This window comes from Neofelis nebulosa, chromosome 18 (genome assembly GCF_028018385.1).
Source record: "Neofelis nebulosa isolate mNeoNeb1 chromosome 18, mNeoNeb1.pri, whole genome shotgun sequence".
Taxonomy (NCBI): Eukaryota; Metazoa; Chordata; class Mammalia; order Carnivora; family Felidae; genus Neofelis; species Neofelis nebulosa.
The window spans coordinates 15,415,816-15,440,597 of NC_080799.1; the positions used below are offsets into that span (position 1 = coordinate 15,415,816).

Sequence of the window (24,782 nt, forward strand, 5' to 3'; positions counted from 1 at the left end):
GGGCAAGTTCACGAAGACCTTGACCGGACTCCACACCGCTCCTCTGGTCTTTGCGTTCATTCTGGTCTTTTCTATGCTCCTTTGCTGGTCTGTGAGTCTGAGTGGCTTCAGGTGCAGCGTGCCTGCCAGGGAATAAAATAGCAACTTGACTCGAGGCCTCAGCACAGGTCAGATTTTACATGGAGCGGACAGAAGGAAGATGGGAGCTCTTACTGACCAAGGACTCTTGTTCACACGTGATGAAGCAGGACATGCCATCTAAGAGTGCAGGGGGAGAGCAGTGAGGGGCACGAAGCGCGGCCTGTGAGAGAGACGAGGCAGGAGAGGTGAAGAGGTAGAAACAAATGGGACTGTTGAGGCATCCTGTTCAACACGGTCCTGGCCCCAAGAGTGCCTAGAGACTGGCCTCTGTGACCCTGGAGCCTGCCGGGAAGGGAGGGGAGGTCCACAGAGCCTCCGCCCATCAGGGAAGAGAAGAATTCACGTTAGCCAACACGATCTCCCTTGATAAGCTGCTCCACAAATAACTGTAGGGGATGCGCCGTCCTGGCACAGGGCGTCTGGCACATGGGGGAGCTCTGTGACAGGAGAAGGCAGAGCGGCTGGCGTCTGCTTCTGGCGGTGACTCAGGCCAAGTGCACGTGAAGGGCTTATGTAACTGAGAAGGGCGTCTTCACATCCCCACGTCTACTCACATGCTCCGCAGTGGTCTCCATTGCTTAGTTTACTCACTTCTGGGCAGGATTTGGGTCAAGTCTGTGGGCACTTGCTGGTCTTCCAGGGCTGTCAAAGAGGTTTTGTACTCTCAGGGAGAAGACCTGTATGTTCGCTGAGGCCAGCTTAGTAGGAGACGCGGCCCACCCCGCATCCTGACGATGAGCGACACGTGGAGAAAAAAAGGTTGCAAAACACCCCCAGTAACTGATCACATATGTTCTTCCCTTAGAAAACACCCATCAGATGGGAGGAAAACAGAGACACGGCAAATAAACTCAGATGTTTTATTCTGTAAAGCACATATGCACATATTTCAAACACAGAAAATGAATCTGGGAGTAAATGCCGTAACAGATCAGCTACTGACCATCATGCAGCAAGGTAAGTGAGATGGGTCCGCCGGCCCTTCTAAGCCCACAGCGCCTGCAGGAGGGTGGAAAACCAGGATACTGAATCCCTACAGACTGCCAAAGAAAATGCAACTGAAACGGCAGGCTCCTAGTGACGAGAAAAACTTACAAATAGAATCAAAACTGATTCAAGTCATACAGTGAAAGCACAAAAGGAAAAAGGAAAGAGATCAATATGATCTGAAACAACCATTTAATAGTAAGTTGCTAACCTTTAATTGGACCTCCAGTCCAAGATGCCTGAGGACGCGCCAGTGCTCCCGTGCGGGGTCACTCAGAATGGCCTGTGGGCCCTGTGTGGGACGCTCTTCTAATCCTGAGGGTCCCCCAGCAAGACGCAGCAGAGGACTGGGCCTTGTCTCCAAGTGCCCAGATGTTAACAGGACTCTGGACTTCCTGAGATTCCATGAAAGTCTCTCCGGTTCCTAGACCTCTTCACCCAGGCCCATGGCCTCTCCTCTTCCCCGCTTTCTTTTTATACGCCTGACTGACTCTAGGTTTCTAGAAGATCTTTGAGAATTACCTGCTAGAGTAAATGCTGGATTTTTTAAGTGTGTGTCCTGGCCTCATGGACAAGTCATACTGTCCAGGCATTTTTGGCACTTCCTTCCCTCATGCCTAACAGAGTCCTTCCTCCCCTGGCTAGAGATTCCAGCCATTCCCTGTTATTAAAACAAGTGTAATTAACATTAGCAACAAGCTGGACTGAACAAACCAGTGAAACTGACGTTTTCCACCTGTCTTTCTCCTTTTATGTTACCCTGCCAGTTATAAATCTATCCCTGTAACTCAACTTCATGGGGATTTTATCAATTCAGTAGCAGCTTAACCTAAAATCTGTTGGTCTTAACGATACTGATGTTTCTAAAGGCCAAGCCAAATGGCTCTTTCTCAATCTTGTCTCATAAAAGTCTCCAAGTCTCTAAAGAGAAAACTAAAGGACCAGGTTAGCCATGCATCATGTAAGCAACTCATAAAAAAAAAAAAAACTGGATAGACAAGTATGATCACTACACTTGAAATGTACTAAAAGGGGAAAAAAAGGGATATTAACATATTAAGTTACTACAGTGATTATTTTAATAATCTTCAGTAAGAGCCCACAATTGTTTTCCATTCAAGAATGCCTGGGATCAAATGTTCTAGGCCAATTATTTCAGACTGCAGGACTAATTCTAATTGGGAACAGACTACAGACCTGAAGTTCAGGGGAAAAAGTGCTGCAAGTCACGTCTAAGGTTTTAATTGCCCTTCTGCTACATAATGTTGCTCAGGAGAACACAGAAGTCAGTAATGACAAGGACTTATTAAGGCAAAGAGCTATTAAGGAAAAACCGTAAGAAGACAAGAAACAACAAAGGACTAGAAAAAGTAACACAATTTTTTAAAACATAAATATGGAGCAGAAAGAAAAAGGGATAAAAGATTTAGATCATCCAAATGCCACAGGAAAGAAAAATGCTTTGGGTTTTCCTGATACGTGGCAAATCAGAAGTCCTTTCCTCAAATTTCACAGGCATTGTTTCCATGTTACTCATCTATGAGCTGCCATTTTCCTTCTGAAGATATGTTCGTTGCATAAAAACATATGCAAAAAGTAAAAAGAAGAAAAAAAATCCACTCCCTCTTCAAAGAAGAAGCTCTTTTACAACTATGAGACTGAATCATCTGTCTCTCTTTCTATACTGCCAGCTGCACTCCAGAAAACAGAAGAGCTAATTTCTACTCTAGAGCCATTTACTTAATTTTTAAGCTCTTTTGAGTGAGGACACTGCTTTAACTTTTATAAAGGAGGGAAGGGACAACAGAGAAGAAAAGGACAGTGGCACATTCTGTGCCAACTCAACTCAAACAAGACCAGGTTCCTCACCATCCATGTGGAAAATGAAACTTAGACCTTTACCATGTAGGTGATTTTTAAATATTTAACTCTTTACTCAAGATAAAAGCACAAGTCTGTCCTAACTAGAGTAGTATTAAAATGTGACTATTTTACTTGTTCTTCAAAGAAAAAAAACAAACAGAACAAAAAAACTAAGAAAGATAGGTATGTTTCCTTGCAAGCAAAATGGAGAAAAAGGTATTATTGTTGTTACCATGATTATTAAGCCACAGACACATAAAATCCACAAAATGGATTGGTGGCTTTGGAAATGCAGTATCATATCGAAGGTGCAGACTGTTTGGAACGTTCTGTACATATCGGGCTGAAACAAGAACCAAAGCAAACCTCAACCCCACCAGCAATGAAATGCCCCTGTGACCTTGGCAAAGACGGCATGGTCTGCTCCCCAGCAGTAAGATCACGCTCCTCTCTGGCGCTACGCAGAACCATCCCAAGTCCACAGGTGAGGCTGAAGGGTTCCCGCTGCACCCAGTGTGAAGCACGTGCATCATTGGACCAATTTCGGAATAGATTTTTATAAATATATACAAATCAGTTACAGGCACTTGAAATGTCTTTGGCTGGAATAACCCAACATTGCAAGATAATATATTCACAGAGTGTCCAGGCCCAGGCTGGGTTCAGCAGGCAATGATTATGGTTCTCTCAGTCTCTCTTAGAAAACGGGCAGTTGTGGGATTAGGCATCAGCCAAAGCCACCTAGAAAAGAAGAGGAGGAGCAATCCGGTCACACGGTAAAGCCCAGGTAACTCAGCCCCGCCCAGTACTCTTACTGAGTTCGGGTCCCCAACCAAACACCAGGGAGCCATACGGAATGCATCGATCAGGCAGGGGAATTACTAAATCCCTAAGAAAACAATGTCACTTGGCAGAGAATGAAGAGAAATCTCAAAGTCCGTTGCAGGAAGTAGCTGATCTAGTGGAACCACCATGCTGAGACAGAGTTAACAGTTTTCAAACCCTGATCAGCATTCTAGGAGAGGATTTCTCAAGCCGATAGAAACCGAGAGGAAACAGCCCTTCAGGGTCGGCTGCTCTCCAGTAGGACTTTGAGAACAATTCCCAATCAGTACCTGTTGCCAGCTAAGGCTTGGATATACGACTGAAAATCCAAAATCATCATTTAGGCTGAGAGTAGACTACATCTGATAAAAAGACAGGAACGAGTCTCACTAATTGAACTAGTGAGTTTGAGCCCTATGTTGGGCTCTGTGCTGAAAGCTTGGAGCCTGGAGTCTGTTTCAGATCCTGTGTCTCCCTCTCTCTCTGCCCCTCCCCTGCTTGCAGTCTGTATGTGTCTCTCTCTCAAAAAGAAACAAACATTAAAAAAAAAAAAAAAAAAAAAAAAAAAAGACAGTAACTAATTTCTCTGGTGGAAAGGTGCCATCCACAATAAATGGAACGGGGACTAAGTGGGGACTTCCTGTCTGCAGAGATCTCCAGCAAAATCTCGGCCAGACCCCACCCACTGCTCACCTTCTCAGGACAAAAGTCAGGATTGCTCTGACGCAATTTGCTGGGTCTGCCTTTGATAACCGCATAGCAAAACATTGTTATCACCATCACGAAGAGGAAGTAACTGGTGTGCATGAGATGCAAATTTATTAATGAACGGTCATCCTAAATGAAGAGAATAAACCAGAAACATCTGCACTGAGTTACTGGAAGATTTTAATGCTGGGTTTCGGGAAACAGGGTTCATAAACTCCTGACTCGCCTAAACTTTAATTCTCAAACTGAAACGAGGTTTCTTTTTCTCTTCTAAACTATTAAAGCTGGGTCTAAGTAAAGATGGTATTCCTGGAACCACCCACTCCTTCCTAAGGCAGCCCCCTGCCCTGGCTTCTGCACTCCTATACTGCCCCGGAACCCAAGAATGCCCTGTCCCCATTTCCCCCCACCCCTGAAGTTCCCAGAGACCAGAGGCCTTAATCCAGACCCTTCTCTTGAGTCCTCTGACTGCCCTCAGGTCACATGGCTGACAGCCCAAGACTGTGTTCCTAATTCCTTGTCACTCCCCCACCAGGAAGGCTTCTCCCCTTGGGCAGCTTCATTCCTTTCTTTCTCCCACTTTTCAAGTCCCTGATTCACTCCTCTCTGACCTCCCACGTGCAGTCAGTCACCAGGCCTGCCAGCTGCCGCGTCCCAGCCATGCTTCCCTCCCTTTTCCTTCACACGTCTCCAGGCCTTGAAACATCAAGCCTTGGGCTCCATCGCATAAACACATCATCAGGTGGGAGACCAGCCTTCCTAACACACTGCTTCACAAAGACCCTACAGTGTCCCTCAGCAAGGCATAAAGATCTTTCTGGAACCTGGCCTCTGCCCAGCATCCAGCCTGATCTCCGTTGGTGACTCCTTGCAGGGCCCCAGCCCACCAACTTCTACAACTTGATAAAATGAGATGTAAGAGAAAAGGACCAGGCAAAGAGAAAAGAAACCCACCTGACATATAGTGACCAGAACAAAAGTAAGGGCGTTTACAATAATCCGTGCAGTCTGTTAAAAGCAGGTTCAAGTCTAAGCAGGAGGCTAAATGAGCCTCCCATCCACTGGTCCAGATCCACTGGTCTTCCTCCTTATTAAGTAAGATCCTCTCCAGCTCTCCATATCTGGCCAAAGACTCAGCTCCTCCTATTTACTTCTACCTTTCTAAATTCCAAACTTATTTATTTTGCTCAAATTGACGCTAACCAAATATTCTGAGTGGCGGTGTGACTGAGCAGACGGTATAAGCACCTCTCGTCACCCCCATGGGTCGGGCACACGACAGCTGCTCAACGAGTAACCGCAGCCAAGCAGCGCAGAAAATGAGCAACAAATGCAGGGCTGGTTAGCTAAAAAGGTGGCCTATTTCCCCAAGTCTCTAGTCTCCCGACCCAGCTGGAAATCTAGAATGGCATGAGCTAAGCTAGCCCACTGAGGTAAAGAGGGCCTACACTAATAGTTCTCAGACGCAGGGACACACACACTACTTTTCTCACTTACATCCGGAACGATAACTGTAAGCTTGGGATTTAAAGCGTGATAGACTTTTCCAATGGCCCCCTTGTAACACCAGAAAGGATTGTAATCTTGAGCGTATTTTGTGTTGGCATCTCTGGCAGTCGTGAAGATCTTGTACCAGAGCGTGGCATTGCTGTATGTGTCAGGAACACAGTGCGGTGGCTGCCTGCAGGGGAAGAGTGGCAAAGACACGTGCTCAGTGGCCTGAGACGGCTCCTCGTGTCTCCCCCGCAGCCCTGGCACAATACTGAGCACAGCCACATGCGTGGAAAGGAGAGATAAGAGACATACATTTAAGGAAAATCACATGATGTTTTTCGTTCACAGATTTCTAAAAAATTATTAAACATGTAACAGAATAAGAAATTGGCGTGTCACATTCACGAGACCGGTTGTTAAGACCTTTGCCTCCACAGGTCAGTCAACACGGTTCTCTCGCATACAACGTAGCCAAAGAGACACTTGCTCTTTTTAAGCCCAGTTTCTCAAATTATCTAAATTCTTAGTCACAACTGGAAGTTTTATGCACAGACGACTCCATTATATTATATGTAATTGGTTATACACGGCCAATAGCAAATGTTTAACTTACCTGCTCTTGTCCTACAATCTCCAAATGTCTCAAATAGATAAATCACAGGATAACTATTCTTATTTAAAAAAGGGTTCATCACAGAATTCTTTTAAATAGGCTACGTCTTATGTATTTTACGTATCTATAGATCATTGTATCCTTCACAGAGAAAGGAGAGGCAAAAAACCCCCCAAAACCTTAAAAGACCAAGTGGTAACACTGATAGCCACGCAAAAAATTCGAAGCAGAAATTTTACCAACAGAAACTATTTCACAGAAAGTAAGATTCATTTATGCTCTCGATTTAAAAAATAACTCCTTCTGAATAACGGAGACCAAAACCTCACGTTTCGGGAAGCTTCATTATGTCATTCCGGTCACAGGATCAGCTCTTACTTATCTTTCCTGTGACATGCTTCCACCAACGGGAAAGGCAGCCTAAGAACATGTAACAAAAACCAGATGCTTTTACCACCTGCGGAAGGACTCACTCGCTCTTTAATACCTCTATGCAGAAGTTCTACCTGTAAGATTCCAAAGTCAACTTAAATAATCCTTCAGCCACGTCTGGCTGTGACAGTCCTACAGAGTAATTGACTGGAAGCCACCCTGAGAGTCTGCTGCTAAAGTGCCCCAGTCATACTCTGGTACATGGAGCTCGTGACACGCAACCACTGGGCCCAGGAAGCCACTTACACGGTGACGGGGAACACGCCGGGGTTGGCTGTGAGGGTCATGCAGGCTGTGAACACCACCTGCTCACAGTGACCGTGAAGGGCGCAGTCGTCCGAACTCCAGGCTGTAGGCAGGGTAAAGGTAATGTTTATCTCCTCGTGGGCTTCCCTGCCTAGGAAAGAGAAATCGGGGTGGAGGGGTGTTTGGTAAACAAAGGTAAGACACTCATGTATTTGTTATGTTCTGGGATTTCAACGAATCCTAGAATCAAACCCACCCAGGAATCCCCTATCAGCCCACAGAAGAAACACACCTGCCTTTGTGGGATTTTAGGAACAAGAGTTCTGAGCCAGGCTCTGAGGCCTGCTCACCTGGTAGAGCCACGGCTTGGCAAATGGAGAGGGGCCGCTGTTTGCCAGCGCCTGGAGATGTCAGGCAAGGGCCCACAGTGACTGAACTGGAAAGCTGGGGGCTGGGTGAGCCATGATCACCACTATTTTCGCATGTGAACAGCACTCGTACCATTTTCAAATTGCTTTTGTATGTGTTCTTTCACGTAAAGTGTGCCATTAGCCCGTGAACGTGACCACAGGAATACTGATGTTCCCCTTTCACGTAGGAGCAGACTGAGGATCAGAAGGTCTAACGGACTTAAGGAAGGGCAGGGAACTGGTAAGGGCTAAAGAAGCTTAAACAAAAACGAAGGTCTTCTGATACCACAGCGGAAGGCCCACTTGATGCCCAGAAGTCACCCTCACCTCAGTCCCACGGGAGCAGCTCTCGCCTGTAAAACCAGCAGGAGGCTGCCAGGCACTTTAAGCTACCTGAGGACTTTAAGAGGCTCTTGGTAACAAAGAACCAAAGATACTTCTTCTAAGGTCCAGGCCTCTGCAATGAAGCCTTTCCTAATTATCCCAGCTTCCACTGCTTCCTCAACACTCTCCTGAATCACTTAATAGTCTGTCATGGTCAGAGGACACTACTGGTCAAAGGGCAGTGCTCACGGTTCTGTAGATGTTTTTTTATTTTTTGAGAGAGGGTGCGCAAGTGGGAGAGGGGCAGGAGAGGAGAGAGAGAGAATGTTAAGTAGGCTCCACACCCAACGCAAAACCCAATTTGGGGCTTGATCTCACAACTGTGAGATCACTACCTGGAGCTAAAATCAAGAGTTGGATGCTCAACTGACTGAGCCACCCAGGCGCCCCTCGGTGTTAATTTTTAATATTACTTAACACGCACTTAATATAGCATTTCCTTTGTGCCACGAACTATTGTAAGTGCCTGATGGATATTAACTCATGTTAGCCTTGTCTCTCCCATAATCCTAAAATTCCAATTGGACAAAATCAGACCTTAGCCTTTTTCTAGTTCTTTTCAGCAGCTAGGGCTGAGCTAATGTAGGCATTCAAAAATTTGTAGACTATAACAGTATTTATATTTGTAGACTAATAACAATATTTATAGTATGTATTGAAAACTCCATGATGAAAAACTTGAATAAAAATTTGTGCTTGTAAGTATTAAAACCAGAACGAGGCCTTAAAGTTGCTTCTCGGCTGCTTTTATTGAGCGCCTACTACATACCAAACACTTTAAGTGAAGATGTAGTAGAAATAGTTCCTTCTTGACTTCATTTAGTTCAAACTCAAGAAAAGGGGAGACATGCAAAAATAAAAATAGTCTGATGAGTAAAGACCACATACTACTAATACTCTGCCTTCGAAGAGTTGTTGCCTAAGAAAATCTGGAAGGAAAATGGCTACACTCACACACCTGAAAGTCCAATCTGATGCCCTAAAATGGTCGAGTACAGATGGGTGACATTGCGGGAGTACCCTCCAAAGGGCTTCAGCGGGTCCAGGGTTAGGGTGATCGCAACTGAGATGTTAACTGGGCCTGAATCCTCCAGGGCCTGAGGGGACTGTGTGGACGCTCTGGCCTGCCCGCTGGTCATTGTGCTCTCCGGAGCCGTGGTGTCATTTGTGAGGTGCTTTAACGTTTCATTCTCGGATACACACAAGTCCAAATCGTTAAACCGCAGCAGAAACGTGTTCCAATCCTGCAGTAAAATGCAACAGAGGGAAGTAAGTGTGAGAAAGTCGGAAAGTGCTGCCACCACACCATCTGGCCACGACCTGATGACCCCCCAGTGTGGTGTCACAGGGCTGCAGGGGAATGACACTTCTGAGTCACTCATTTAAAACAGCAATGACAATACAGCCATCAGCCTCTTGTGTTGGTGTAACAGTGGGGTTTCCAAATCACTCTCATATTCACAATCTAAAATATGAATCCTTAACTGGTATGAGATACTAAATATACCAGGAGATTAAACCAACTTATTCAAGAAACTGTGTAGAAAACAAACCAAAATAGCACATACTTATAGAAAATGATCTAGCTTCAGAACCAAACCTGAAAAGAAAGCTTAAATGAAAGTAATAAAAATTAAAATTAAAAATTAAAAGCATTCATCCAAATTTAATTAGCCAAAAAAATAATCCATTATTTTTAAGATTTTGTTTTTAAGTAATCTCTACACTCAATGTGGGGCTTGAACTCACAATCCCAAGCTCAAGAGTCACCCGCTCTACCAACTAAGCCAGCAGGTGCCCCACAATTAGTTATTTTTTAAAAATTAGGCAGCCGTGGGGTGTCTTGCTGGCTTAGTCAGAAGGAAAGGCATGCAACTCTTGATCTTGGGGTTGTGAGTTCAAGCCCCACGTTGGGTGTAGAGATTACTTAAATAAGTAAAACTTAAAAAATAAATAAGTAAATACGGCTGCATTAAAATAATTCCTCAAAAGGGCAATTCTATACATCTTGCTTTCTCTCTGTAGAATGCAAAAGTGTAGTCAATACCAATATTCATGTGGTACTTCCCCCCCTTGTCATGGACTTTGGAACATGACCACCTTAAAACAGAACAATTTCAGAAAGGAAGAGAAAAGATATTATCAGGCTTCTCTTACGGTCTGTACTGATGATTTAAATCATAAGCAATTTTAAAAACACATACAGCTCATTATGTCATGATTAAACTGAAGCCAACCTAGTAAAGTACCCACCTGGTTCTATTTTAATTTTCACAGAAATGCAAAGATGAACTCAGGCTGAAACAGTGACAACAAACTAACCTAGGCTGTCCGACAGAACTTCTCTGTCCCAGCAACATCAGTCTACAAAAAGTTGCCAAATGTGAAGACAAACCCAGTTACACTTCCAATTACTCTAACACTAGCCACTGATTAAAAATGCCACTTGAGGGACGCCTGGATGGTTCAGTCGGTTGAGCGTCCGACTTCGGCTCAGGTCATGATCTCGCGGTTTGTGAATTCGAGCCCCACATCGAGCCTGGAGCCGGCTTTGGGTTCTGTGTCTCCCTCTCTCTCTGCCTCTCCCTCACTCGTGCTCTCTCTCTCAGAAATAAATAAACATCAAAAAAAATTTTTTTAAATGCTATTTGATATCCCTGACTCTCCTTCAGGGAGGCGGATTTGAGGCTTTCTCTCTCGTCCCTTCATGAGGCTACCTCTCAAAAAACCTTTTCCTTGCTGCATTAAATAAAACGCCATCTGAGCAATCCTTGAGCAGTCAAGTGAGTACCTTTACAGCATCAGCGGATCAGTGCATGGTATTTAGTAAGACTGCAACTCGATGTATAAAATTACATTCTCCCCAAACCTACAAACTCAGGAGACCTGAGCTGAAATTGAACTGAAAATTAGAGCTGAAAATGAACATTCTAGTCCCATCCCTTCATACTCCAGACGTGAGGGAACTGAGGCCCAGAGCAACTTTAAGGACTCTCCAGTCCCACAGCTGAAGGCACAATCTGGATTAAGTTTTTTGATTCATAGCCCCAAACTTCTCCCATATTTCTCAGATCCTCATTTGAAAAGAAAAGCACTACGTTAATAAAGAAAAGCACTAAGTTAATCATAACCAAAGTTCTGCAGTATCCTGGCACTGCTTTCCTGCAGAGTTCAAGTCCATTTTGAACAGCTGGTCAAAGCCAATGTCAGGCTCCATTTTGATTATTAAAGACTAGTTATCCAGGCTACCTCTTAATCACTTAGCTTGGCTGAGTGTTCAACATGGCCTTGGGCTCTGAAGAAAAGTAATGCCAGGATGCTGCGGAGCCCTGGCTCTGACTAGAATATTCATTTTCAGCCCTAATGTGAGTACAGCCTATTTGCACAACCTTTAAAGATTCAGAGTCAGAAAAGAGGGAAAACTGAGCCAGCCAGTAGGTGTCTTCTTGGTTAGAAACTCTTTGAAAGGGTTTCATGGTAGAAATAGCTAAAACTTGTTACCTAAACTGTGTGAAAGAGTTCACTTGTGAAGGTGGCCCTTCCTGTCAAGGTATTCTAGGATCTAGAATACCAGAGAGCAGAAAAGGCCATGATCCCCATTACACAGGGTAGAACCCTCCTCTTAGTCACGAGGCACACACAATGAGGCAACGCTGCAGTCTCAACCCCCACTCCCGCTCCTACTCCCACCTAGGAACACACCCAAGAAGAAAAAGGGTAAGAGAAGGAACTCTGGGAATCTACGATGACAGGTACTCATTTGTCCTAAAAGAAACTTTATCCACCAGTAAATTCACCGTATCATTAATTCAGCATTATTTCTAACATGTAAAATATATTTATTAATAGGTACATTATCATTCACTTCTGTTAAGAATTGTTAATTTTGTATTGTTTTCTTTGTATTTGCAAAAATACACCTTTTAAGATCTGTATTATGAGTGTTCAAACTATTATATGCCTAGATTAAGGATTAAAGAGCAATACCCTAATAATGTATTTAAACTGACCACAACATAAAAATCTAGAAAGCAAGTTTGTAGATAACTGAAATTTGGCCTAATAAAAAAGACAAATATATTTGGAAATAAGACCCAGGTATTCTATTTCTTTAGCATCCCTTCTTTGGCAGTGAAAAAGCTATCGGTACAGCTAAAAGAAATTCCATGACATGTGGCTTCAAAATAACAAATATTTACAGTTTTCAAAAATAGCAATTAGCTAATTTAAGATAAATTTAAATTACTTATTATTAATTTAATAACAGCAAATATGTTAGTTCCTGGTCTTCCTGACACAAACATTTTTACAAATATATTTTCCAAAATACATGTTTCACTGCTGAAATAGTCTAACTGAAACTGATAGCATTATTTAAATCAACAGTTACCTAACTAGATACCTTCTAACAAAGTGAGTCACAGGGAAGACAAAAGATTGTGAATAAATGCTGCTCTTTCTCACTGGGTTAAAATGTCCCCACCGAAGAAAGGTGTGTGGAGAGCGCAAGGGCGTTCTCCCACTGGGTAAGGTCGGGCCAGCCTGACAGGAAAACTTAAAATATACAATACCTCTGCCATTTCCGGTGACTTAATCTCCTTGATTTTGAAGAAATAGCCCAAGGTCAGGAAAGCTATTGCCATGGCGCTGACACTGATCATAAAGACCACAAGGGGAGGCCGGCTGCTGATGTACAGCTTCAGGTTCTCCAGGGGGTTGATGTTGAACATTATTCTGATCAGCTCCACCTAAAAGGGATTAATCAGAAGACTCACGGACTGACTCACCCCAAGAAACCCTATGATCCCCATTGTTGTTTCCTTTAATGGTGTTGAGGGGTGAGGGGTGCCCAGCTGGCTCAGTCAGTTAACCGTCCAACTCTTGATTTCAGCTCAGGTCATGATCTCGTGGTTCGTGGGTTCGAGCCTAGCTCAGCTAACAGCACAGAGCTTGCTTGGATTCTCTCTCCCCACCATCCCCTGTCTCTTCCCGGCTCGCACGTACATGTTCTCTCTCTCTCTCCCTCTCAAAATAAATAAACTTAAAAAAAGAAAGAAAGAAAGAAAGAAACTATAAAAGAAATGGCGTTGGGGGTAATGAGGTCACTCACTACTGAACTTGAGAAATGTTTGATCATAAATCCACTCCAAAGTCTAGAAGGCAAAAACACTAAATGTGAACTGTCATTATGTCAAAGTAGTAAGATATTGAAAGATACGCATTTCTCTTTCCATCTGAATCTAATTATTCTATAATGAACACTTACTCTTCCATAAACACTATTATAATAGCACTTGTTACTGCCACTTAAGATAATGCGGAACCAGGTCAGTAATACGATATAAATACATGCCAACACATACAAAAAGAAACTGAGGATGCTCTCATTTCCTACCATCCAAAGGCTGACTTCTATTTGTTCAATTCTGTCCCGTTCACTGCCATACTCATGCCCATCCCAGTGACAGGCAGAGAGGCACGTAATAAATATTTAATTATACCACTCCCCTGCTTAGAGCCCTCCGAAGGCTTCCCACTGGACCTAGGATGAGATGGGTGATAGCTCCATGGCCCACAGGGTTTCATGATCCAGAAGTGGCACCACTTCCCCCGCTCCCTCCCTCACCGCGCCCTGGCCACACTGGCCTTGCTATTGTTTAGGATCACCTTGTCACTTTCTACAAGGAAGTCAGCAGGGACTCGGCTGGAGACCGCGCTGAATCTGTAGATCAGTTTGGGGAACGCTGCCATCCTAACAGTATTGTCTTCCAGTCCGTGAACCTTGCCATTCGTTTGGATTTTCTCTCATTTATTCCAAGCAGTTTTGTAGTTTTCAAGGTATACATTTACACTTTTTTTGCCAAATGTATTCCTAAGTATTTTATTCTTCCTGGAATTTTTGAACATGTCCTTTATGAAGGTGTTTCTCCACGCGACCCCCCCCCCCACTTTTTCCACGTTTGCTCTTTGTAAAATACAGGTTTCCACTCAATAGCCTTCCCTGACCACCCTCAGCCCTCCTTCCCCCCCGCACCTCTCAGTACCCTGCGTTAGTCCCTTCACACTGTTAAGTGCCAGTCAAGAGTATAATTAATTTTCCACTTGTGTGTTGTCTCCATCCTTGGTTTCTGGGCTCCATGACAACAGGAATTTTGCCAGTCTTGATCACTGTGATGGCCCTGGTCCCTGGCCCCTCAATCTGACATGTCATAAGCAATTATATACATGAACAGACTACAACACTAAACAAAGCAACTAAAAAAAATCTGTGACAGCTTTTAAATTTAAGAGCAAAAAAGATGGATCCACACCTCCTAAGAACTGACAGCAACCACTTGCAATAAGGCAGGCTGTGTATTCGTTCGCCCTCACGAGAATCCTTTAAGATGGAAAGTAATATCCTTTGTGCTCTCCCCAGAGGCAACAACCACGTATGTTCTGTGTACTTTTACTGCATGTATATGTCTAATCAGATACAATTACTAATATTGCATACGAAGACTTGTGAAAAATGATATACTGGCTATATCCTTCTGCTATTTTCACCCAACATTCGGTTCAGATCTAGTTACTGAATTTATCTGCTGTGTAATATGCAGCTGTAGCTGGGTTTTGCTGGACTGAGGAGTCCAGCGAGATTCTTCTTGGGTTGCCTCAGCCAGGGCCCTGCGGCAGGCACAAGAGTGGCTCTGACACAAGTAGGTCACAGGGTAGGCCCATGTGCAACCTGACCTGGTCACACCAGACGGCTCTCCAAAGAAGCCATGCCGGTCTACACTTCCTCCAGCAATGAAAGGGCTTGCTCAGTTTCCCAACACTTGTACCAACACTTGATATTCTCAAGTAAACTTACTGATTTGGACCGATGTGGAATGTTATCTCATCATTTATTTTATTATTTTTATTTTAGAGAGAGCAAGCGCAAGAGGGGGAGAGGAAGAGAGGGAGAAAGAATCCTAAGCAGGCTCCACACTCAGTGCAGAACCAGATGCGGAGCTCAATCCCATGACCCTGGGATCATGACCTGAGCCGAAATCAAGAGCTGGACGCTCAACAGACTGAGCTACCTCATCATTACTTTAAATCGCATCTCCCTTGAACTGAGCATCTTTTCACTTCATCAGCCAGTTAGGTTCTTCCTAGGTAAACTGCCATTTACTAGTTAAGATGTTTGTCTATTTCTTATTAATGTTCAGGAACTCTTTTTACATTCTGGATACTAAGTCTTTTCCAATTTTTTATGTTGTATGTAACTACTCCAAGTTTGTGGATTTTTCTTTAATGTAGTCACAGTATTCTTGCCATACGAGAGGTTCTTGATTTTTTTAAACAGCTTTACTGAGATATAATTCACATACCACGCAATTCAGCCATTTAATATATACAGTTCAATTCACAGGATCGGCAATGATCGCTATAATTGATTTTCAAACATTTTCATCATCCCATAAAAAAACCCCATACTCTTTAGCAGTAACCTCCTATTCCTTCCAGCCCTAAGGCAACCACTAATGAACTTCGTCTCTATGTATCTGCCCATTCTAAACATTTCAAATGAATGGAATCATAACACGTGGCCTTTGGTGACCTGACTTCTTTCACTTAGCATGACGTTTTCAAGGTTCATCCACATTGTAGCACATACCAGTACTTCACTCCTTTTTATTGCCCCAAATATTCCATTGTATGAAAAATTTTTTCATACATTTTGCTTATCTCTTCATCAGTCGATAGACATTTGTTTCTACTTTTCATCTATTATGAATGCTGCTGCTAAGAACATACATGTGTCTTGTGTGGACGTAAGTCTCCACTTCTCTTAGCTGGGTCTGTCCTATATACCCTAAGAGCGGCACTGCTGGCTCACGTGGTAACACGTTCAACCTTTGGCGGACCTGCCAGGGTATTTTCCAAAGCAACTCCCACTCTGAATTCTCACCAGTAGCGTGTGTGTTACAATTTCTCCACAACGTCACCCACACTTGTTATTACCTTTTTTATTAGAGCCATCCTACTGGATGTGAGGTGGTATCTCGCTGTGGTTTGATTTACATTTCCTCAATAGTTTTAAGTCCTTGACTTTAACGTATTTAAATGTATCAACCTTTGCCTTTTATGATTATGTGTATGTATGTATTATTTGGGTATCTTTACATGTCAAGAAGATTTTTATCATTACTTTCCTCTACAGGGTTAGAGTTCCGCTTTTGACTTTTAGTGTCTCTTAATCTACTTGGAATTGATTTGGGATTCCAGAATCTAGGTTTCTCGTTTAGTCCTTTTCTACACAGGTGGTCAACTGTCCAATTCCATTACCTGAACATGGTTTTATATTGAACGTAGATTTCCCATGGATTTGTAATGCCGTCTCTCATATACATCAAGCTCCCATATGTGTGTGGGTTTGTTTCTAGGCTTTTTCTTGCGTTCCATCACCATGTCTGTATCTCCCACCTGTATGAAATCTTGCTAATACAAGAAGTCTACCGTTTTATTTTTATTCAAAATTGTCTTAGCTATTCTTGGCCCTTTACTCTGCCATATGAATTTTAGGTTCCAACTGTTAAGTTCCCAGAAAAATCTTGTTAAGATGTAAATGGGAATTGCACCAAAAAGACTATTATTTTAGGGAAGAAATGACATCTTTATAACACTGTGTTCCCTAATCTATGAACAGGGTCTCTCTCTCTCTCTCCATTTATTTGGGTCCACTTTTCTTTTTCAGTAATTTTTAAAAACTTTCTCTTATGCATCTTGTTAGACTGACTCAAAAACATACTAATTTATGCTGCTATTACTGACAGTATCTTCTAAAAATTGCATTTTCTGTTGTTAATGTATACATAAGAAAGACTTTGGTATACTGATCGTGATTCTAGACACATTGCTGAAATCTTTTAAATTCTAATTAGGCTATTTGTAGCTTCTCTTATTTTATGTAAACAGTCACACTACAAGCTAGTAAGTGTTTCTTCTTTCCAGCCCCTATTTCATTTATTTTTCTTACGGTTTTGACTAGAATCTTCAGAGAAATGATGAATAGAAGTGGCAGGAGTAGAAATCCTGGCCTCATTTCCACCTTTAAAGGAAAACACTTCACTATTAAATACAGTATATGTCAAAGGTTTCTAAAAGAAACCCCTCACCAAGTTAAGGAAGTACTCTCCTGTTTCAAGTATGCAAACAGATTATAAACAAGTGTTACATTTTAATGAATGCTTTTATCTGCAACTTAAATTTTTTCCTTTAATCTGTTGACGTGAACTATGTTGATTTTTTTCATGCGGACTCATATTTCCACTTGGATAAACTTAATATGATCAATCATGATTTTTTAAAACTACATTGCTGATTTATGTTTGCTAAATTTTATTCAGACCTTTCAGTATCTATTTGTAAGTGAGATAAGAAAATGATCAGCCATGATCACACTCTCCCTGACTATATACACTCCTCGACTGGTAGGATGAAGTCATCCTAGTATCATAAAATGAATCCGTGCAGACACGTATTTTCTAGAACATATGTAAGAAATTAGCTTTTATTTTTCTTAGAAGCTTGACAGACCTTGACCAAAAAGACCACCTGAATTCACCAAGTTTTTGTTTGGTTTTGTATCTGGTTGAGCTGTCTTAAATGCTTCATCACAGTTTTAATGATGGCCAGTCTAGGTTTTTTATTTCTACTGAGTTGGTTTTGGTAAGATGTGTTACTCTAGGAAATTACTCCTTTGATAATTGGTTTTTAATATTTCTGGCACAGTATTATTTTGTGATTTGTTCAATTTTTAACTTACTTACAGTTATGTTTCTTTCACTGCAAATGTTTTTGTGTGTTTGCCGCCTTCTCTTTTTAACCAATCTTACCATAGCTGTATTGCATTGATGTTTTCAAAGAACCAGTATTTGGTTTTGTAGACTGTGTCTAAATAATTTGTTTTCCATTTCAGTAATTTCTACATGTATTTTTTTTTTTTTTTTAATAATTTCTCCCTCTGCTTTCTTTGGGTTTACTCAGTTTGATTTTTCCAACTTCTTCAGTTGGAATCTTAGCTCAGAATTTTTATTCTTCTTTTCTGAGATAAGCATTTAAGAATATAAATTTCTGCAACATACTCCTAAATTATGTTCATGCCCTTCCCACTACCACCAATCCAATCCATTAGCTAATCTCATTTTCTTTCTAAAATAGATCTCAGATTCACCCACTTTCCCCCATCTTCTTGTGAAGATGTACTAGCTCTCTACAGCCCTAAGATTTCTATATCCAAGTGTCTAGTGCATTATCTCTACACCTACACATTCCACAACATGTCCAAAACTGAACTCATCTGCTTTCCTGCCAATGTAACTTTTCCCCCTGTATCCCCATCTCAATACAGAACTCTGGAAAACATTCTAGACTACTTGGCCTTCCCGCCATATCCAAGCAATTACTAAGTGCTAAAGATTCTATTTCTTTAATATCTCTTCCTTCCTCTTCTTTTCCATACTCCTTGGCACCGGCCCTTAGTTCAAGCCCTCATCATCGTTTTCTTATAACTATCACTGAGAATCACACCTGGATCTGCAACAAATAATCCATCCTTCACATGCTGTGAGAGTGATTTTTCCAAATGCAAACCTGGTCATGTTACCACTTAAATCTCTCAGAGCTCCGATGACCAAAGGATAAAAGTCCAAGCTCTTTAGAATGGCAGTCCACCATAAGCTAGGTCTTGCCTACTTCTCAATGATCTAACTGCTTGCAATTCCCAGGACATATTAGACAATATTATAGCTTCAAGCCTTTGAGTCCACTGGTCCTCCTGACCTTCATGAACCACCTTCCACTAGTTCACCTGCCTCTTCCAAGACTCAGCTCATGGGTTACCTCCTCTATGGAACCTTTCCTGGCCCTTCCCCCCACCCAGCCCCTCAGGAAGAAGTGACTAATTTCATTTATATCCCCTCACTATACTCTGCAAACTTCTCATATAGAAACTGAAACACCTCACTGCAACTGTGTGTATATACATCTATCTTCCGAACCAATCCGTAAGCCCCTCAACGGCAGATACAATGTCTTACTTGTCTCTCCATAATCAATATCCAGACACAAAATAGGCTATGTTTTAAAATGCACAAGTTCATTAAATGAATTCATCAAATAAATCCAGACTTAAGACATAAACTAAAATAATAAATAGAAAGTGATTATAACAAGATTGCTGGACACAAGGCCAATATACAGAAGTCAACTGCATTCCTATATAACAGTAAGAACAAGCTGAATTTGAAATTATAAACACAATACTTATATTAGACCCCCCAAAATTAAACACTTAGGTATAAATCTAACAAATATGTACAATACGAGGAAAACTATAAAACTCTCATGAACAAAATTAAAGAACCGAATGGAGATATTCCACATCTGTGGACAGAAAAACTCAGTATGTCAAGGTGTCAGTTCTTCCCAACGTGACTTATACATTCAACACAATCCCAATAAAAAATCCCAGCAAGTTATTTTGTGGATATCAACAAACTTTTCTAAAGTTTCTATGGAAGATAAAAGAACCAAAATAGACAATACTAAAGCAAAAAAACAAAACTGGAAGACTAACTCTACTTGACTTTAAGTCTTACTATAAAGCTACTGTCAGTAATCAAGACCCTAGAGTATTGGTCAACGGAACAAAACAGAGAGCTCAGAAACAGACCCACCTACGTGTAGGCAACTGATCTTTGCAAAAGCAATACAATGAAGCAAAGCCACATCTCTTTAACAAATAGTGCTGGAACAACTGAACATCCACATACAAAAAAATGAACCTAGGGGAGCCTGGCTGGCTCAGTCAGAAGAGCATGCAGCTCTTGATATCCAGGTTGTGAGTTCGAGTTCCACAGTGGGCGCAGAGATGACTTAAAAATAAAATCTTTAAAAAAAAAAGACTCTAGACACAAACCTTATACCCTTCACAAAAGTGAACTCAAAATGGATCACAGACCTGAATGTAAAAGCAAAACTATAAAACTCGTAGAAGATAACATATAAGCAAATACAGATGACCTGGAATTTGGTGATGACTTTTTAAATATGACACGAAAGGCAACCATCCATGAAAGGAAGAGCTGATAAACTGGATTTCATTAATGCTCAACATCACTGATCATCAGAGAAATAAAAACTACAATGAGATATCACCTCACACCTCTCAGAATGGCTAAAATCAAGTAACTTAATAAAAGTTATTAAAAATATTAAATAAATAAATATTTTTAAAAAGCGGGTGGTGCCTGGGTGGCTCAGTCAGTTAAGCATCCAACTCTTGATTTTGGCTCAGGTCATCTCACGGTTTGTGGGTTCGAGACCCATGTCAGGCTCCGACAGCATGGTGCCTGCTTGGGATTCTCTCTCTCCCCTCTCTCTGCCTCTCCTGCACTCGTGCGTGCACGGTCTCTCTCAAAATAAATAAACTTAATGAAAATTATTTTGAGAATGGCTAAAACCAAAAACACAAGAAACAACAGGTGTTGGCAAGGATGTGGATAAACAGGAACCACACTGTTCTTGCACTGTTGGTGGCAATGCAAAACGGTACGGAGGTTCCTCAAAAAGTTAAAAAATAGAACTACCCTATAATCCAGCAATTGCACCTATGAGGTATTTAGCCAAATGATACAAAAATAATGATTCAAAAGGATACATGTACCCCAATATTTATAGCCGCATTACCTACAACAGCCAAACTATGGAAACAGCCGAAGTTTCCATAAACTGATGAATGGAAAAAGAAGTAGCATATACATACGAGGAATATTCCTCAGGGGTGCCTGGGTGGCTCAGTTAAGCATCTGACTCTTGATTTTGGCTTAGGTCATGATCTCATGGTTCTTGGGATTGAGCTCTGTGTCGGACTCCTTACAGGAGTAAGACAGGGCAGAGCATGCTTTGGATTCTCTCTCTTAATAAATAGTAAGTAAACCTAAAAAAAAATTTTTTTTTTTTTGAGAGAGATACAGAGTGCAAGTGGGGGAAGTAGAGAGACAGAGACGGAGACACAGAATCCAAAGCAGTCTCCAGGCTCTGAACTGGTCAGCACAGACCCTGACGCGGGACTCGAACTCACAGACGGTGAGATCATGCCCTGAGCCGAAGTCGGACACTTAACTGACTGAGCCACCCAGGTGCCCCAATAAATAAACTTTTTTTTAAAAAATGGAATATTACTCAGTCACAAAAAATAATGAAATTTTGCCATTAGTAAAAGCACAGATGAAGCTAGAGTATCATGCTAAATGAAATCAATCAGAGAAAGACAAATACCGTATGACTTCACTCCAATGTGGAATTTAAGAAACAAAACAAACAAGCAAAGGGGACAAAGACCAAGAAACAGAACTCTTTAAAAAAAAAAATTTTTTTTTTTTAATGTTTATTTATTTGAGAGAGAGGGAGAGAGAGCACAAGTGGGGAAGGGGTAGAGAGAGAGGGAGACACAGAATCCAAAACAGGCTCCAGGCTCTGAGGTGTCACCACAGAGCTAGACGTGGGGCTCGAACCAACCGACTGTGAGATCATGACCTGAGCTGAAGTTGGACACTTAACCGACTGAGCCACCAAGGCGCTCTAAGAAACAGACTCTTAATTATTAAGAACAAACTGATGGTTACCAGAGGGGAGGTGGGTGGGAGGACGGGTAAAATTAGGTGATAGATATAAAGGTGGGCACTTGTTATGATGGGCACCAGGTGTTGTACGGAAGTGTTGAATCACTAAATTGTACACCTGAAACTAACATTACACTACATGTTAACTAACTAGAATTTAAATAAAAACTTTAAAAAAAAACTAGGTTTCATTAAAATTAAGGATTTCTGCTCTATGAAAGACACTGTTACCAGAATGAGAACACAAGCACAGACTGGGAGAAAATACTGCAAAAGACATATCTGATACAGGACTGTTATCCAAAATATACAAAGAACTCTTAAAAGAAGAAGAAAACAGCACAATTTAAAAACTGGCCAAGGATCTTGACAGACAGACATACCTCGAAAAGGAAGACATACAGATGGCAAATAAGCATACAAAAAGATGCCCCACATCACAGGTTATCAGGAAATCCAAATTAAAACAACAATGAAATACCACTACCCTTCCTAGAAGGGCCAAAACCCAGAACACTGACAATGCCAAACACGGGCAAGAATGCAGAGCAACAGGGGCGCCTGGGTGGCGCAGTCGGTTAAGTGTCCGACTTCAGCCAGGTCACGATCTCGCGGTCCGTGAGTTCGAGCCCCGCGTCAGGCTCTGGGCCGATGGCTCAGAGCCTGGAGCCTGTTTCCGATTCTGTGTCTCCCTCTCTCTCTGTCCCTCCCCCGTTCATGCTCTCTCTCTGTCCCAAAAATAAATTTTAAAAAAACGTTGAAAAAAAAAAAAAAAAAGAATGCAGAGCAACAGAAACTCTCATTCATTACTGGTAGGAATGCAAAACGGTACAGCCACTTTAGAAGTTTGGTGGTTTCCTACAAAACTAAAACACACTCTTAACCACAATATCCAGCAAGTGCACTGCTTGGTACTCGCCCAAAGTAGTTCAAAACTTAGGTCACATAAAACTCTACACAAGGAGGTTCACAACAGCATTATTCATACTTGCCACAATTTGGAAGCAACCCAGATAGATACCTTTCAGTAGGGCAATGGATAAACTGTGGTATATCCAGACAGTGGAATATATTATTCAGTACTGAAAAAGAAATGAGCTATCAAGCCATGAAAGCCAAGGGGGAGGGGCGCCTGGGTGGCGCAGTCGGTTAAGCGTCCGACTTCGGCCAGGTCACGATCTCGCGGTCCGTGAGTTCGAGCCCCGCGTCAGGCTCTGGGCTGATGGCTCGGAGCCTGGAGCCTGTTTCCGATTCTGTGTCTCCCTCTCTCTCTGCCCCTCCCCCGTTCATGTTCTGTCTCTCTCTGTCCCAAAAATAAATAAAAAACGTTGAAAAAAAAAAAAGAAAAAAGAAAGCCAAGGGGGAAACTTAAATGCATATTACTACATGAAGGAAGTCAATCTGAAAAGGCCACAAACCCTATGATTCCAATGATATGATATTCTGGAAAAGGCAAAAGTATGGAGCCAGTAAAAGGATCAGAGGCTGCAGGAGGGAGGGAGGGATGAACAGATGGAGCACAGAGGATTTTTAGGTCAGTGAAAATACTCTGTATGATCATGGACTCTGAATGACAGTGATGGAGGTTCACCAATTATAACAAATGTATCATTCTGGTGGGGGATGCTGAAGGGGGGAGGCTATGCATGTGTGTGGGACAGTGTTATACAGGAAATCTCTGTACCTTCCTCTCAATTTTGCTGTGACCCTAAAACTGCCTTTAAAAACTTGAGTCTTTTTTTTTTTAAATAAAAACAAAAAATGACATTAGGTTAAGAATCCTAAGATTGAGAAACAAAAACATCAACAGTAAATGAGAGTTCCATAAGTTTATTTAAAGTTATAATAAGCTCTTATATATGTTTATACAGTTTAGAGAAAGACAAAATCTGAATCACATATAAAAATAAATAGGAACCATTCACCACCTGGAACTACAATGATAAAACATCTAGAAAAGTACAAAAATCTAAAATAAGTTCACTTCTAGAGAAAACTAACAGTCATTAAAACCATGTCACACCAGAATGTAAACATCTATATATCAACATAAATACCTACAAATCAGCAAATATCAATATAGCTAATTTAATCAGAGAAAGTTCCAGGGGAGGCCAACTGTATTCACTTAAAAGTGAAAGACTTTCTTTTTTAATAAAACAATTAAAAGTCAAATATTTCACAAACTTGAAATTCCTTTCCTACCGTTCACTAGCATTTTCAAATAATTAACAAAAGCTAAACAAATGTATTTCCTCTGGAAAGAATTAAAAGAACATTTCTATGATCTTTACCATAGTAAATATCACTTTTAATTAAAGAATAGGGGCGCCTGGGTGGCGCAGTCGGTTAAGCGTCCGACTTCAGCCAGGTCACGATCTCGCGGTCCGTGAGTTCGAGCCCCGCGTCAGGCTCTGGGCTGATGGCTCGGAGCCTGGAGCCTGTTTCTGATTCTGTGTCTCCCTCTCTCTCTGCCCCTCCCCCGTTCATGCTCTGTCTCTCTCTGTCCCAAAAATAAAAAAAAAATAAAAAAAAAAAAAAAACGTTGAGAAAAAAAAAAGAATAGGTTAAGTTCTGTATGGGGTTAAGAAACGTACATAGAGAGAAAGCACACTATCTGGCCCCTTTTCCTAAATTCATCCCAAGTCCAATTAGAGGCTTTCACAAGGATAAAGAGAGAAACCACCAGGGCTGTGAAGCTGCCTCTTGGGAAAAGTCTAGGGATTTAAGGTACGCAGAACACAGCCAAAATGCAGTTACATGTGAGAGTATGTGACTGAAGTCCATTGACGGAGTACCTAGAGCTCTGAGACCAACTGAATGACAACACTAAACATCGGGTGGCAATTTAAGTAGGCAAAAGGCAATACCAAGATTATACTGGAGTTACCTCGAGCAACCCACAAGTTAGGAGAAACACCAAAGTTACTTTAAAAGAAGAGAAGAGGAAAAGAGCTGTTAAACTTTCTAGAGACGAACTTGGCCACACGTATCAACAGCATTACAACCCAACATACTCTTATC

The 24,782-nt window shown here is 41.8% G+C and overlaps 1 protein-coding gene across 2 annotated transcripts in view; it reads right to left on the reverse strand.

Annotated features, from left to right (window-relative positions):
* Positions 1 to 987: 987 nt before the first annotated feature.
* TMEM248 (transmembrane protein 248) overlaps positions 988 to 24,782 on the reverse strand; it is a 42,733-nt gene continuing 18,938 nt past the window's right edge. For both annotated transcript variants that reach the window (XM_058710918.1, XM_058710919.1), the window contains exons 2-7: positions 12,675 to 12,851; positions 9,062 to 9,347; positions 7,310 to 7,460; positions 6,022 to 6,205; positions 4,510 to 4,653; positions 988 to 3,732 (exon numbers count right to left, since the gene is read on the reverse strand). In XM_058710918.1, the coding sequence (XP_058566901.1) occupies positions 3,712 to 3,732; positions 4,510 to 4,653; positions 6,022 to 6,205; positions 7,310 to 7,460; positions 9,062 to 9,347; positions 12,675 to 12,851 (963 nt within the window). In that variant the 3' untranslated portion in view covers positions 988 to 3,711. The remainder of the gene's footprint in view (positions 3,733 to 4,509; positions 4,654 to 6,021; positions 6,206 to 7,309; positions 7,461 to 9,061; positions 9,348 to 12,674; positions 12,852 to 24,782) is intronic.